The 16,373-nt window shown below is 52.6% G+C and overlaps 1 protein-coding gene across 1 annotated transcript in view; it reads left to right on the top strand.

Annotated features, from left to right (window-relative positions):
- The window catches only part of IRAG1 (inositol 1,4,5-triphosphate receptor associated 1), an 81,851-nt gene that overhangs the window by 16,014 nt on the left and 49,464 nt on the right, over positions 1–16,373 (top strand). The window contains exons 3-9 of the mRNA XM_062196501.1: positions 2,572–2,642; positions 4,564–4,737; positions 5,636–5,713; positions 6,260–6,312; positions 6,521–6,565; positions 7,489–8,100; positions 10,045–10,123. Coding sequence (XP_062052485.1) covers positions 2,572–2,642; positions 4,564–4,737; positions 5,636–5,713; positions 6,260–6,312; positions 6,521–6,565; positions 7,489–8,100; positions 10,045–10,123 — 1,112 coding nt within the window. The remainder of the gene's footprint in view (positions 1–2,571; positions 2,643–4,563; positions 4,738–5,635; positions 5,714–6,259; positions 6,313–6,520; positions 6,566–7,488; positions 8,101–10,044; positions 10,124–16,373) is intronic.

Raw genomic sequence — 16,373 nt, forward strand, 5'->3', positions numbered from 1 at the left:
TGGGCTCGCATGCACCAGGATGTCACTGCTCTGGTTTTACATAGCACTAACCCATTCCTTCATCTACCTCCCGGAATCTTTACTCCCGGAAGGACCACTGGGCATTTATAGGATCATTCATGGGCCATACAAAATTAGCAACTTAAAAACCGGCCTGCTCAGCCGGCCGGTGCCGCAGCTCAATAGGCTAATCCTCCGCCTGCAGTGCCAGCACACTGGGTTCTAGTCCCAGTCGGGGCACCAGATTCTGTCCCGCTTGCCCCTCTTCCAGGCCAGCTCTCTGCTGTGGCCCAGGAGTGCAGTGGAGGATGGCCCAAGTGCTTGGGCCCTGCACCCCATGGGAGACCAGGAGAAGCACCTGGCTCCTGGCTTCAGATCAGTGCAGTGCACTGGCCGCAGGGGCCATTGGAGGGTGAACCAACGGAAAAGGAAGACCTTTCTCTCTGTCTCTCTCTCACACTGTCCACTCTGCCTGTCAAACAAACAAACAAACAAAAACGGCCTGTTGTACATTTAATGAATTTCGAGTCCTGCCTGTGGTTGCCTTGGCAGGGCCAGACTGAATGATTTTGCAGGTCTTAAATGGCCCACGGGCCAGACATTTTCCACCCCTGGTCTAACTGGAGTGAGATAATCTAAGCATAATTTTCAAAAACTTAAAAAGAAAGGCAGGTCTTTGGTGCAGTGGTTAAGGTACTGCTTGGGATGCCTACATCCCATACTGGAGTCTCCAGATACGAATCTCAGCTCTACTTCCAATTCCAGCTTTCTGCTAATGGTCACCATGGGTGGCAGCAGGCGATCACTCAAGTACTTGGGTCCCTGCAGCCATATGGGAGACCTGGATCAAGCTCTGGGCTCCTGGCTTCAGCACAGCCTACCCCTAGCTGTTGCAGGCATTTGGGAAGTAAACCAGTGGTTGAACGATCTCTCTTTGCCTCTGTCTCGCTAACTTTCAAATAAGCAAATATTCAAAAACTTAAAAGGATAATCCTCATACAAATATATAGTGAGCATATGTTAAAGATTTATTTTTTGCTCATTACAGGGAAGCAGCAGGATACCAAAATGAGTTCAGAGGAGGGTAGTCCTCTACGCTATATGTGTGTGTGTGTGTCTCCATATCTGTATCTAGATTTAGATGTACCCTGTATATCTATATACATATGTGGGTATAATTAGTGGGGAGGGAAAGAATGTTGGAATAACATTGCTAAGTTAGTTATAAAATAGGTTAATGCTCTTTAGGGCAATGAAATCATACTTTCATCTTTTCTCTCAAATATAAATCATCAGTATCTCTACCAGACCTCAGTTCCTTACTTTTTTTTTTTTTTTTTTTTTTTTTTGACAGGCAGAGTTAGACAGTGAGAGAGAGACAGAGAGAAAGGTCTTCCTTTTCTGTTGGTCCAACCCCCAAGTGGCCGCTACAGCTGGCGCGCTGCGCCGATCTGGAGCCAGGTGCCTCCTCCTGGTCTCCCATGTGGGTGCAGGGCCCAAGGACCTGGGCCATCTTCCACTGCACTCCTGGGTCATAGCAGAGGGCTGGAATAGAAGAGGAGTAACCGGGACAGAATCCAGCACCCCAACCAGGACTAGAACACGGGGTGCCAGCACCGCAGGCAGAGGATTAGCCATGTGAGCTGTGGCGCCAACTGCTTCATTTTTTTTTAAGATTTATTTTTTATTTATTTAAAAGACAGAGTTTACCATATAGAGTGAGAGCCAGAGAGAGAGCCAGAGAGAGAGAGAGAGAGAGAGAGAGAGAGGTCTTCCATCCTCTGGTTCACTCCCCAGATGACCCAACAGGAGAGCTGAGCTGATCCGAAGCCAGGAGCTTCTTCCATGTCTCCCATGTGGGTGCAGGGGCCCAAGAACTTGGGCCATCTTCTACTGCTTTCCCAGGCCATAGCAGAGAGCTGGATTGGAAGTGGAGCAGCCGGGTCTCGAACTAGCGCCTATATGGGATGCCAGCACTGCAGGCTGGGGCTTTAACCCGCTGTGCCACAGCACCGGCCCCAGTTGCTTATGTTTTATGAGATTTCTCCAAGTTAGATGTTAGCTCAGAGTCTAGGCCCTCATAAAGAGTACGTCCCAGATATACCCCCTTACATCAGAGGTTGGAAAGCTTGCGCATGCATCGGAATCAACCATCAACTGGGGGCACTTGTTAGAGCACAGTTTGTGGCGGCTACCCCTAGAGTCCCTGAACTCACGGGTCTAGGTGGGGCCTGAGAGCGGCAGTTCTGACGCGCCCCCAAGTTGAAAGCCAGGGACGAGACTTTGGGGGAGCAGAGAGCAGGAGTGGAGAACGTCTGGCTGGTGGGTCACGTGAGGCCCGCAAAATCACATGGTCTAATGCTCCCAAGGCAACCGTAGTTGGGGCTCAAAACTCAGCCAGGCTCCGGCAGGCTGATTTTTAAGTCATTCATTTTGCATGGCCCATGAAGGACATCACGAATATCCAAATGGCCCCATCAGAAGAAAGGGCCCCTCCCCATGGAGGCCTCGTTCTGCCTGTTGCCGAGCTGGGATAGATTTTCGTAACAAGCTGGCCCTTGTGTGTTTCAGAGCTCACAGCCCCCACCGGAGGCTCTCTCACCGCCACCTGAAGGTTTCCACGGCCCCGCTGACTTCTCTGGGTAAGGGCTAGGCCGACCTGAAGGTGTGTTTGAGTAGAAGACTGAGCTCCAGCAGCTGGGCTGGACTCGGGCAGTTCCCCCTCTCCTGATCTGCAAGGCAGCTCATCCCTATATCAGCCCCTCATATTGGAATGCGGAAGAATTACGATGTCTCATTTCAAGTTCTTGTGGTGAAAAGTTAAGACTAGGACGTGAAGAGGCAGAGGAGGAAGTCAAAGAGGGAACAGCTGGGTAAAGCTCAATTCTGGGGCCCTCGTGCTACAAAGGCCCATACCTAGGTAAGAGAATGGCCGAGTGTCAGGCTGGCTGCCCGGCTCACATACTCATTCCCCAGATGAATTTTCCCAGCCTGCCCTGGGGCCGCCAGAACGCGGCTCCATGCCTGGTCCCTGCCTGCGTGTTGCTCGTATGCTCTGTATGCGGAGACCAAGGCGTGAACAGATACAACTGGGACCCCGTATTGTAAGGGCTTTCACAAAACAGCTTGGGTAACTGGGCAAGAAAGGGACGCATTCTCTCGTGAGGCAAAGAGTGGGCAGATATTCCAAAGGAGAGGGAGGTTGAGTTGCCCCTTAGAGCTAAGAAGAGGAAAGGCATTCCTGGTGGAAGAAGTGACACGGCGGGGAGCAGGAGCCATGACAGAGCATTGTGCTGGCAGCTAAATCGATCAGAGGGCCAACTCACATCGGCTGACACAAAATCATCTCGCATTATCATCAAGCATCAATCAGGCTTGTGGTTTCAGGTAGCAAATCCAGGTGCTCACACAGGGTTTGGATTAGTCATTGCCCAAGCCATTTCTCAAGTCTCTTGTGTGTTTGCTTTCTGCTTGGGCAGGGAGCAGACAGTGCACACACACCCTCACACATGTAGTGAGTGGCTACCACAACTCCAAGTTTACCTCCCATTGGCTTCCCCATGCTACCCACACACTTCTGGGATTGCCGCTCGTGGGCCTCATGCGGCCACCCTCACGCTATTCCTTGTGGTCAACGGAACAGAATTCCTCTAGTGGCCAAGGCTGATACACGGTCCCACCCTTGGTGCTTGGGGTGGGCGTGGTTAGCACTTTCCTAACTAAAATTCTCCCAGCAATCAGAAGGGGTTCACCCCCTGAAAATGAGGGGCTACTGCCAAAAGAAGTGATGGTGGAGGCTGGGGGGATACGAATGTGTGAGACCAGCTGGGGGGCGCGTTGGCACCCTGTGGCCCCTGGGGAGGCCCCGTTGGAGGATGCAGGAGAATGGAATGGCGGACATGGCTTTTAGGATAACCCTGATAGGCAGCGCAGGATGGGAGGCGGGGACCAGCCAGCAGGCAGGGACCTACTGCTGGGGGCGCAATTGTTCAGGGAAGAGCCAAGGAGTCGCAAGAGAGAGGAGAGGCAGGCTTCAGGGATATCTACAGATAAATGCAGTTGGCTGGAGGTGAGGTGCGCGTCTCCCATGTTCCTCAGTAGCAGGGGGAGGGGTGGTGCCACTCATCCACCCCAGCCCTGGGGGCTGCTGGGTAAGGAAGGGGGTAAACAGTGGGAGTGGAGGCGCAAGAGGACCAGCGGCCGTGGTTCGCATCTGTGGCCCGCCATCTTTGCATTGCAGCTTTTATCCATACACCTGAAGCTCATTAGCTTGCTAAAGAAAGAGACCAACTGGAGGAACACCCGGGGAAGCAGACAGCATGGGGGGAGGGGCTCCCTCGAGGCCTTCCTCTAGTGGCCGAGTGTGGCGTCTTCAAGGCAACTTGTAGCAGAGCCCTGCCCCAGCCACAGGCAGCAGGCTGGAGCAGGCGGGCCTGCAGAGGAGGTCCAGGAGTGTCCCTGGGCAAAGGCCGGAGGTGCGGCGGGCTGGGCAGCTCTGGGTGGCAGCCCTGGGCTGAGGTGTGTGGTTAGCAGGGCCTCAGCCTGAGCCGGCCCTCCCTGCAGACCCTGCGGGGCATGTCATTGACCTAGTCCACGACCAGCTGCCGGACATCAGCATCTCGGAGGAGGACAAGAAGAAAAACCTGGCGCTGCTGGAAGAAGCCAAGTCGGTGAGCGAGCGCTTCCTGGCGCGGCGTGGCAGGAAGTCCAGGAGCAGCCCCGGGGACTCCCCGACAGGTAGGCCAGGCGAGAGGGACAGGTGGCTGTGCAAGGCACTCTGAGCTGGGGAGGGCCGGGGCCGGGCCGGCTGCAGGGAGGGTCTTACTTCAGAGGGGACGGAGGGACCGCTGTTAACTGGCGGCCCCAGGGCTTCCAGGCCCCAGGAGGTCGGAGACCCGGGGAGAGAGCCCTGTGCTATTTCTCAGTCTCCAAAATGCCTGCCCCGCTCTGGCCAGGAAACTCGGGCTTTTCACCGTGTACGGCCATTGTGGCTTCCAGGAAACGTCAACCCACACGACGCCCAACCCAAGCTCCAGTTGAACTCCTCCTTCCCCTCTACCAGCGTCCGCCCCACCCTACGCCCACCCTTAGTCCTGCACGGGGAGAGATCTGTGACATGGGATGCCCACCCCCTGGCTCGCCCTGTGTGGGTGCAGTCTCCAGGGGACCCTGGCCTGTGGGTCCCTGCTGTGCGGTCTGAAGAGCCTGTCACGGGCCCAGCAGAGTGAGGGCTCTTGGGGAGATTTCCCTGCACCTTGAAATCCTCCTGCTGCCCCTCTGGCTCAACTTACCCTAATTCCTGATCAGAAACTTGGGGTGGGTTTTAGGCAAGTCTGCGGGTGCCAAAGAAGGCAAGGGTGCCCTTGAAGTCAGGGCTGTCCTGGGGGCCCTGGAGGAATGGCCGTGCCAGGTCTGGAAGGTGCTCTGAGGTCAGGTCAGGCTGGCCGAGCAGGGTGACTTCACACCCCTTAAATGACCCGAAGGCCTCTCTGTGGGGCTGTGCTTAGAGCCTGAGGTGGCAGTGCAGAATTGCCGCCGGCCCCAGCCCAGCAGGTGTGGTTCCCTGAAAGCGTCTGTGTTATGCCCATGTCCCAAACCTTCCCAAATGCCCGCCAACATGCCTCTGTCTCCGCAGCTGTGTCCCCAAGCCTCAGCCCGGGAGCGTCTCCTAGGTGCTCTCGCAGCAACTCCCTCACCGTCCCCACCCCGCCAGGTGAGGCTCCCCCTCAGGACTCCTGGGCAGCTCCCCGCTGGGGTTACCCCACAGGAGGCAGATCCCGTCCCCCTGGGGTTCTGGGCTAGCAGGGCTCCGGGCAAGGTCAAGGCAGGGGCTGTGAGAAGACGCAGAGAGAGCCATGCTCATTTGGACAGGTCTCCTGCTCGGGCTACTTTGGGGGTTTTGGTTGCTTTTCCTTTTACTGGGTTGCGTTGAGGGTCACCCCCTTGGATCGGCAGGGTGCAGGGAGAGTGGGATGCGCTGGTTGGTGCTGTGGGCCGGCTGGGGCTGGGGCTGGGGCTGGGGCTGGGGCTCGGGCTCGGGCTCGGGCTCGGGCTTGGGCTCGGCACTGCTGATTTCCCTATACCTCTGCCCCTCATGCTTCTGTGAGGATTTACAGAACCCTCCCTCCCCAATCTGGCCCCCGGGGAGGGAGGCCCTCAGGCTTGAGGTTGCTCAGGGAGGAGGCTCGGGGGCAAGGGGAGGGGCGAGTCTTTACCAAAGGGCCCAGAGCATCACTGACCAGGATCTGGACGGTTCCAGGTTTGGATGTGTGCGGTGGCCCACAGCCCCCTGTGCCCGGAGCACCAGCACAGGTAACGGCACCTTGCACTGTGCTCTTTCTGGGTCAACTGGTTTCTCCCCGACCCCTAAACTTGGAGCCCCCCCATGACCCCTGGAGCTGAGGGTGCTGGGTGGGGAGGTGCTGTCGACACTGCCGGGGCCTCACCTGAGGGGATCTCGGGGGTTTGGAGCAAAGGTCTCTTCCCACAGTGGGCTTACTGTGCTTGGTTTTTCCCGCAGAGTGGGGATGAGGCCGAAATCCCTTCACCTCACCTTGGCGAGCCTGTGAGTTTGGGCTTTGCTCAGTTTGGAGGATTTGGGAATGGGAGACTGAGTCTTCTAGGAGCCTGGCCCCTGAGGCTGAGGGGAGGGGAGGGGGAGAAACTGTCGGGTGTGCTGCCCTGCTGTGCAGGCGGAGTCACTGGGGTGACCTCCATGGAGGCCAGGCTGCCGGCCAGAGGCAAGGAGCACATCCAGCCCCTGGCTGCGGTGCTGCCTGGGGCGGGCAGGAGTGCCCCATGCCTGCTCAGAGAAAGGTGCCTGCATTGGGACACAGGCTCGCCTAGAGCCAGGCCCAGGGGCCAGTGCTCGGGCAGAGGGTCGGCACACAGGTGCTCTCAAAGCGGATTTCCCACGGGGAGTGGAGCAGGGGGCAGGAGTCTCAGAACTGAGCAGTGAGCCAGCACCTTTGCGAGAAAGGCCTGCTCTAAGGATCCTTAACCTCTGTTGGGTTGTGGACCTCTGAGAAATCACTGAAGGCTGTGGCTTCTCTTCCCAGAGGAGTGCCACGCCCCTCGTGCACACGCCTACGTATTTTGAGAGGGTCACAAGCCTGCAGGGAGATCCGAGTCCCTAGGAGTTAAGAGTCTTGCCAGGCAGAGCCAAGACTGGAATCTGGGGCAGCTGAGCTGGGCCAGGCCGGCCTTCTCCTCCTCTCTGCTCAGCCGCCAGCCCATGGCAAGTTCTTGGCTGGATCCCGGCTGCAGCTCCATTGTCCTCTGGGCCATACAGACCTCAGGCTTGTTTGTGGGTCCTCACTGCTGGCCCAGAGCCACTGAGAAGCCCTCCCCCAACTACGCACACGCACAAAGGGCTCCTTGGCAGAGTCTGGGGGTGGGGGGGGGGGAAGGAGACCCACAGCAGAAATGTCTTCACCTGTCCCCTGCCCCGCCTGTGCCACGGCGCCAACTCGACCTTGTCTCTTTCAGAACGTCCCCAAAGGGGTAGCTGACCGAAAGCAGAATGACCAGAGGAAAGTGTCCCAGGGCAGGCTGGCTCCTCGCTCTCCCCCTGCCGAGAAGCCCAAAGAGCTTGCAATAGAACAAAAGGAAAACTTCGATCCCCTCCAGCACCCTGAGACCACTCCCAAGGCCCCCACTTCTGGCTTGAGCACTAGTGGGAAAATGGCCTTGAACAGCCCCCAGCCTGGCTCTGTTGAGGGGGAGCTGGGGAAGCCGCCCCTGAAGACGGCCAGGGAGGGCAACCCTCTGCCTCGAAGTCCGGCCCACGGCCCAGGGGGGCCAGCCACCCCAGCCTCCCAGGGAAAAGGCTCGGCTGGTGAGCCCACGGGTTCCAAGGTGGGCTTGCCGGCTGAGCTGCGGTCCCCTGCGCCCCGACCCCCTCTGCTGCGGGGGGTCTCCTGGGATAGCGGCCCTGAAGCACCAGGCCCCCGGCTGCAGAAGGTGCTGGCCAAGCTGCCACTGGCGGAGGAAGAGAGGCGCTTCTCTGGCAAAGGCAAACTGGCCAAGGCGCCGGGGCTCACAGACTTCCAGATTCAAGTGCAGCCCGTGCGGATGCAGAAGCTGACCAAGCTCCGTGAGGTAGGTCCTGGGGGCTGCTGGGCATGGTGGGAGCACCAGGTAACCCCTGGGTTGCAGGTCCCTGAGCTGATATTGGGGCCTGGGAGAGTGGCTCTGGCCAGGACTTGGGCTTTCTAGGGCGCTCAGCTCCCCAACCGCGAGAGGCCAGGCCACGTGGGTGGCATCTCCTTAGAACACCAGCTTCAGGTGCTTCTGACCTTGGCACTGGGCAGAAGGCAGCCTGGGTGTAGTTGCCACATGATGCCACCCATAAAGGGAAGGACACAGGGTCCCCCAGTGCTGGGCAGCTTTCCTCCTCCTGCTGGGTCCCTTGACGGAGTGCATGCTGGGATGCCCTCAGGGCTCAGCAAGGATGGAGTAGTTTTCTCCTTTGTGGTGCCCCAAGCTTTCTTCATGATGCCCACGAACAGGGCGGCAAATCCACCCCGAGTACGATGCTGCCCGTGGCACGCTTCCCTTCCATGGCGAGCTGCTTCTAGTGCCCCCAGCTTCCACAGGCCATCAAACCAGGCACAGTAGTCTCTGTGGGCCGCCACCCTCTGCAGGGGGTGAGTTGGCGTATCCAGAGATACGTAGGACAGACAGACTGGAGTGTGAGGCAGAAAATGTTAACACAGAAATCCTGACCTTGACCTCTCCCCGGAAGGCCAGCCCAGGGTAGAGGCCCAGGCAGCTGGGATTCCCCAGGGTGAGGCCTAGGGTCTCGGCAGCCAGAGCTCCCCTGGCTCCCATACCAAGGGGCTGTGTGGGGCCAGGGAAGGAAATGAGGTACCCGACAGCCCTCGGCACAAGCGCAGGTGTCTCAGCCAGCAGGGACACGTCCTGGTGCCACTTCAGAGGCTAGGGGAGCTGGGGCCTAGCAACCAACGTCGATACTTGACACAGAAAACCCAACCTAGCCAGAAAGACCCACCTCGTGGATCCGCACAGGGCCTGGAGGGGTTGCTGGGAGGGACCCAACCCAATCCCAGATCTGTCCCAGGCTGGTGGGAGCCAAAGGGCCAGGCAGCCAGGGACTTGCCTACCCAGGCCTAAGGAACAAGCCAGCTCCTCCCCCGGCCCAGCCCCCGGATTCTCTCAGCAGGCACAGAATGTCACAGAGAACTCGGAGGCCCCATTCCACTAACCACTACCCTGGTGACTGAGCACCAGGCGGGGCTCCAGCCCTGGACTTCCATTTGGGTCATGAGCACCCCCTGCTGGCCTCTTCCTGTCCTTTATCCAGAAGGCTGAGCTGCCACCCTGGAGACAAAGAACCCTTTGGTGGCCCAGTCACAGGGGCAGGGAGCTCTGCTGGACATTTCCACTTGAGGACCCTGGACTGGTGCCCACCTGTGCCACACACCTGTGCCACACACCTGTGCCCAGCCTCGCATCTCCCCAGGCTCTGACGGCTGAGGCCTTGGGGCAGCAGGGCCCAGCCCTCACGTGTCCTGAGAGTTTAAAAATCCAAAAGGCACCACAGGAAGCTACTGAAGTGAGGAGGTGGGGAAGCCACAAGTCCTGGACATGGGCACATGGTGCCCGGAACAGCGCGGCGGGAAGCTGCAGCCTGCCACCAGATCATAGGGGACTGTTCAAAGAGCACCCAGTATGCACCCAGGTTACCCTTCTGTCCCCAGCGTCTGCTCCTGTCTGTCCCCCTGCCAGCTGCAGCCGCAGTGTGGTTCAGCAGATCGCTCACCCTCAGACCCATGGACTCATTTGCCACGCAGATCCTGCCAAGGATCACTCTTGCCCCAAGGAATGTGGTGCTAGTGGGGGAGGGGTGGTTCTTGCACCATTACGGGCTGGGAGAGAAGCTGTGATCCTGGTGCCTGTCATATCTCACTGTGCCATGCCGCCCAGTCACCTAAGGCTCGGGGTCCCATTACCAGGGAACCCACTGAGGAATGCAGTCCAATGCTGTGCCCTGAAACCTTGACTCTTTGTCCTCCCACAAAGGAGCACATCCTGATGAGAAACCAGAACCTGGTGGGGCTCAGGCTCCCAGAACTCAGTGAAGCGGCTGAGCAGGAAAAAGGTAGGTGGTGCGGGGCCGAGGCTCCCCAGGGCCGGGGCTGCTTTGTGGGCGCCTCACTGGGGAAGGCGAATGTGTAAACGCGGGACTTCCTGCCTGTGGCCTTTGTCCACCCCAGCCTCGGCGTGGGCCGGGCACAGAGCAGGCCCTCAGTAAATATTTGCAAATAAACCAATGAAGCAGATGGCGTTTCCTGCCCACTCAGCACGTCCAAAACTGTGCCCCACCAGCCCCAGGGCCCAAGGCAGAACGTGCATGGCTCCAGAGGTCTGGAAGGGTGCCCTGCGCATGAACTTCTGACAGTGCTCTTTCCCCGACGCCCAGGAAGCCCCCCCCAGATAGATCGGTTCCCCTTTTCATGCCATTGGAGCCACCTCTTGCTTTTTAACCAGCTGTCACCACAAAGTCTGTGCCCCAGGCCCGAGCCGAGCCACCCCTCCGCACCTGTGTACGTGCTGGGCCCAGCTGTGGGTGGGCAGCATGGTCATGCCCACTGTCCATTTTGAGTCCAGGCTCTGCCCCTGACTGGTCACATGGCCTGGACAGGCTGCACCGCTCCCCTGCGTGAAATGGGGCTCGTGGGTTACCAGGGAGATGAATTGGGTTCAGTGAGGCTGAGTGCCTGCAGCACAGGGAGTGCTGGCTGGGCGTCAGCTTTCAACTCTGCTACGGTGGGGATCTCTGTGCAGTCTCCACCCCTGAATGCTGACAAAGGTGCCTGGCACGGCGAGGCCCCGAGCAAGGACGCCTTGAATTAATGAAATTGTGTAAGATGGGGCAGGCACATGGAGACGGATTCATAAAAATAATTGGTAGCTTTGATCACAGCACCATGGGGCAGAGAGCTGCTCGCAGGCCAGCTTTCGCCCCCTCCCTGCGGCCACACACCACCTCACCTTCATGTCTTCATCACGGCTGTGACCCCTCCTCTCTGTATCATTATCCCTGCCCAGTGACGCGTGGGAGAGCCCCTGCAGCTCTGAAACCCTCATTTCCTTATTCCTGTGCCATACTGTCTGCAGCTGACTCCTTTATGTTAGTATTTTATTTTTAAGATCTGTTTATTTTATTTGGAGGGCAGAGTTGGAGATGGGGAGAGAGACAGAGACATCTACATGGCCACAACAGCCAGGGTTGGGCCAGACCAAAGCCAGGAGCCAGAAGCTCCATCCAGGTCTCCCACATGGGTACAGGCCTCCAAGCACTTGGGCCGTCTGCTGCTGCTTTCCTAGCACATTACCTGGGAGCTGGATTGGAACTGGACTTGAACTGGCGCCATTATGGGATGCTGGCTTCACAGACTGTGGCTTTACCGACTATGCCACGATGCTGGCCCCTGTATTTTATTTTCACTGTGGCAGATACACATAACACAAAACTGACTACTATCACCATGTTTTAGGTGCATGCTCACATTGTGCAACTGTGGCCACCATCCAGCTCCATGACTACTACCTTTTCCCAAGCCGCAAAACTGCACTTGCTGAACACCAACTCCCATTCCCCAGCCCCTGGCCACTGCCATACTATACTCCGTGCCCACGTGTTTGATCACTCTAGGTCCTTATCTGAGTGAAGTCTTATAACATTTCATCCTGCTCCTTATACGTAGTCATAATAAATGTCGCATAGCATCTTTCTGTAGTACAAATTGCTCCGCACCTCCAGTTTCATCCAGCTCCCCTGATAAAGTGAAAGGGGTGGGGATTCTTGCTGTCATCTCACAGTTGAGAAAAGTGAGCCCTCAAGGTCTCCTGACTGCATGGGTTTTCCGTCACACAGGCAGTTGTGAAACTCTGGTTGGCGGTGTGCCATTGCAGACGCACTAATCCAGAGCAGGCTGGCATGTGGGGGTGTGTCTGGGGGGCTGCTCTGTTGGAAGTGGGTGGGAAGGATTGGATACCTGCCTCCTAGGACCCTCCCCCTCCTCTGAGGAGCCCAGGCTTCAAAGAGCCCCACTTAGGGCTGCTGCCTGCAGTTTCAGTGTGGAAGCCCTTGCTTAGGGAACGCCCCTGGGGAGTGTGTGTGTGTGTGTGGGGGGCGCATCAGTGACTGGTGTGAAACCATCAGCAACATCACCAGTCAACACTAATGAAGACTGAGAGAGAAGGAAAGGTGCCAAGTCACTTTTTGGAAGGAATAGATTAATGGAATCTTAAATGTATTTTATACCTTCTAATTTTAAATTTGTTTGTTAAAGCAGTTTTAAAACACTAAGAAAAAACTTGTCTTACAACCCCATACATTCTGAAAAAGCCAACATTTCTCTATTCCCATACTTAGAGCTTTTTAATAAGTTGATGCTGTAGTTGAATGGCCTATTTCTATTTCTTTTCACTTAAGTTGTCCATAACTGATCCCATCTGTTCTGACTGGTTCCCGTGTTTATTGTCTCATGGGTGCACACTTCCTTCTGTAGTGAAGTGTCCATTGTTGGGTAGATCAGATGTTTACCGTTCAGCTATGATTAACAACTCTGTGATAAGCAAGTCTGTGTTTGTAGTTTTCCCCTCTTCCTTTACATTACTCCCTTGGGGTAAGTTCTCAAGCTTGAGATTCTCTGTGTCATCACCTCCACCATCACTGCCACCTGCAAAGACTAAGCATGTGTCTGTCTGCCACGCACTACCAGCGCTAGGCTTTGCTTTCCTTTGCATTTGTTCCTTATTCATAAGAACATAGATACTCAATAGGAACAATTATAATGTATTATTAGTATAAAATGCCATTTATTTATTTGCTAGCAGGATCAAACTTCCAATATTTAAGATATTTCTCCCCCCCCAGAAACCTTTTAATTAAGGAATACAAACTTCATGCATTTCATAAATACAACTTTAGAAACATAGTGATTCTTCCCACTGTACCCACCCTCCCACACATACTCCCACCCCTCTTCCTCCTACTACTCATATTCCTATTCTTTTTTTTTTTTACCAAGATCTATTTTCAATTAACTTTAAAATACATACTATTAACTCTATACTAAGTAAAGAATGCAGCAAAGAATATGAAAAAAAAAAACTCAATAGTCAACAAAAGGGCTGTTCAAAGTCAATGCATCTCAAAGTGTCAATTTCACTTCTATAGATTATCTTTTAGGTGCACTATTAGTTATCACAGGTCAGAGAGAACAGATGGTGTTTTTTGTTTTGGGACTGGCTTATTTCACTAACTATGATGGTTTCCATTTCCATCCATTTTATTGCAAATGACAGGATTTAATTTTTTTAACTGCTGTGTAGAATTCCATGGTGTACATATCCCACAATTTCTTTATCCAGTCTTCAGTTGATGGACATATGGGTTGATTCCATATCTTAGCTGTTGTGAATTGAGCTGCAATAAACACGGAGGTACAGATAAATCTTTCATATGCTGGTTTCATTTCCCTTGGGTAAATTACCAGGACTGGGATGGCTGGGTCATTTGGTAGATCTGTATTCAGGTTTCTGAGTTATCTCCATACTGTCTTCCACAGTGACTGTACCAGTTTACATTCCCACCAACAGTGGAGTAGGGTACCTTTTCCACACATTCTCACCATCATTTGTTGTTTGTTGATTTCTGTATGAAAGCCATTCTAATGGGGATGAGGTGAAACCTCATTGTGATTTTGATTCGCATTTCCCTGATGACTAGTGATCTTGAGCATTTTTCATGTGTCTGTTGGCCATTTGGATTTCCTCTTTTGAAAAATGCTTAAGTCCTTTGCCCATTTCTTACCTGGATTGTTTGTTTTGTTGAGTTTCTTGATCTCTTTATATATTCTGGTTTTAATCCTTTACAAGTTGCATAGTTTGCAAAAAAATTTCTCCCATCTGTCAATTGCCTCTTCACTTCACTTCACTTCACTGTCTCTTTTGCAGTGCAGAAGCTTCTCAATTTGATGTAATCCCATTTGTCAACTTTGGTTTTGATTGCCTGTGCCTCTGCAGTCTTTTCCAAGAAGTCTTTGCCTATGCCAATGTCTTGCAGTTTCCCCAATGTTCTCTAGCAATTGATGGTATCAGGTTGTAGATTTAGGTCTTTGATCCATTTTGAGTGGATTTTTGTATAAGGTGTGAGGTAGGGGTCTTGCTTCATATTTCTGAATGTGGAAATCCAGTTTTCCTGGCACCATTTGTTGAAGAGACCGTCCTTTCTCCAGGGATTGATTTTAGCTCCTTTATCAAAGATAAGTTGGTTGTAGATGTGTGGGTTGATTTCTGGCATTTTTCTTCTGTTCCATTGATCTATTCATCTGTTTTTATACCAGTACCGGCTGTTTTGATTAACACTGCCCTGTAGTATGTCTTGAAGTCTGGAATTGTGATGCCTCTGGCTTGTTTTTGTTGGATAAAATTGCTTTAGCTATTCAGGGACTCCTGTGTTTTCATATGAATTTCAGCATAATTTATTCTAGATCTGAGAAGAATGTCCTTTTGATGAAGTGTTTTGATTGGGATTGCACTGAATCTGTAAATTGCTTTTGGTAGTATGGACATTTTGATGATATTGATTTTTCCATTTTTTTGTCTTCTATTTGTTTCTTTAATGTTCTGTAATTCTCATCATAGATCTCTTTATCTGTGGTTAAATTTATTCCAACGTATTTGATTTTTTGTAGCTATTGTGAATAGGATTGATCTTAGAAGTTCTTTCTCAGCTATGGCAGTCTGTGTATACAAAGGCTATTGATTTTTGTGTGTTGATTTTATATTCTGCCACTTTACCAAACTCTTCTAGGAGTTCACATAGTCTCTTTGGAATCTTTTGGATCCCCTATATATAGAATCATGTCATCTGAAGATATGGATTGTTTGACTTCCTCCTTCCCAATTTGTATCCCCTTTCTTTTCTTTCTTTTCTTTATTTCCTTTCCTTCTTTTCCTCCTCTCCTCCCCTCCCCTCCCCTCCCCTCCCCTCCCCTCTGCTCCCCTCCCCTCCTCTCTCCTCCTCTCCGCTCCCCTCTCCTCTTCTCTCTCCTCCCCTCTTCTCTCTCCTCCTCCTCTCCTCTCTCCTCTCCCCTCCTCTCTCCTCTCCCCTCCCCTCCCTTCCCCTCCCTTCCCCTTTCCTCTCCTCCCTCCCTCTCTCTCTCTCCCCCCCTCCCCCTCTCCCTCTCCCTCTCCTTCTCCTTCTCCCTCTCCCTCTCTCTCTTTTCTTTCCTAATGGCTCTGGCTAAAACTATATAGGACTATATTGGATAGCAATGGTGAGAGTACGCATCTTTGTTTGGTTCTGGATCTCACTGGGAATGCTTCCATTTTTTCCCCATTCGTAGGATGCTGGTTGTGGGTTTTCTATAAATTGCCTTGGTTGTGTTCCTTCTATACAAAATTTGCTTAAAGATTTCATCATAAAAGGGTGTTGTATTTTATCAAATGCTTTCACTGCATTTATTGAGATAATCATAAGGTTTTTGTTCTTTGACTTGTATATGTATCACATTGATTGATTTTGTCATTGTTGAACCATCCTTGCATTCCTGGGGTAAATCCCATTTGGTCCAGATGAATGATCTTTCTGATGTATTGTTCAATTCAATTGGATAGTATTTTGATGAAGATTTTTGCGTCTAAGTTCATCAGGGAAATTGGTCTATAGTTCTCTTTCTCTGTTGTATGTTTTTCAGCTTTAGGAATTAAGGTGATGCTGGCTTCATAGAAGGAGTTTGAGAGGATTCCCTCTCTCTCAGTTGTTTTGAATAGCTTAAGAATTGGAGTTAGTTATTTAAATGTCTGGTGAAATTCATCAGTGAAGCCATCCAGTCCTGGCCTTTACTTTGCAGGAAGGGTTTTTATTACTGACTCAATTTCCTTCTTGGTTATTAGTCTGTTTAGGTTGTCTGTGTCTTCATGGCTCAGTTTAGATAGGTTGTATGTGTCCAGGAATCTATCCATTTCTTCTATTTTTCCCGATTAGTTGGCATACAGCTTTTTGTAGTAATTTCTGATGATTATTTTTATTTCTGTGGTATGTGTTGCTACCTTTCCTTTTTCATCACTAATTTTAATGATTTGGGTCTTCCTCCTCACTCCCTTTTTTTGGTTAGTTGGGCCAATAGTGTGTCAAGTTTGTTTATTTTTTTCAAAAAAATCAGCTCTTCATTTCGCTGATCTTTTGTGGGTTTTTTTTTTGTTTCCATTTTGTTTATTCTCTAATTTTATTATTTCTTTCCTCCTAGTTTTAGATTTAGTTTGCTGTTGTTTTTCTTGTTCCTTGAGATGCATTGATAAATCATTTATTTGGTATCTTTCCAATTTCTTGATGT

This window comes from Lepus europaeus, chromosome 7 (genome assembly GCF_033115175.1).
Source record: "Lepus europaeus isolate LE1 chromosome 7, mLepTim1.pri, whole genome shotgun sequence".
NCBI lineage: Eukaryota > Metazoa > Chordata > Mammalia > Lagomorpha > Leporidae > Lepus > Lepus europaeus.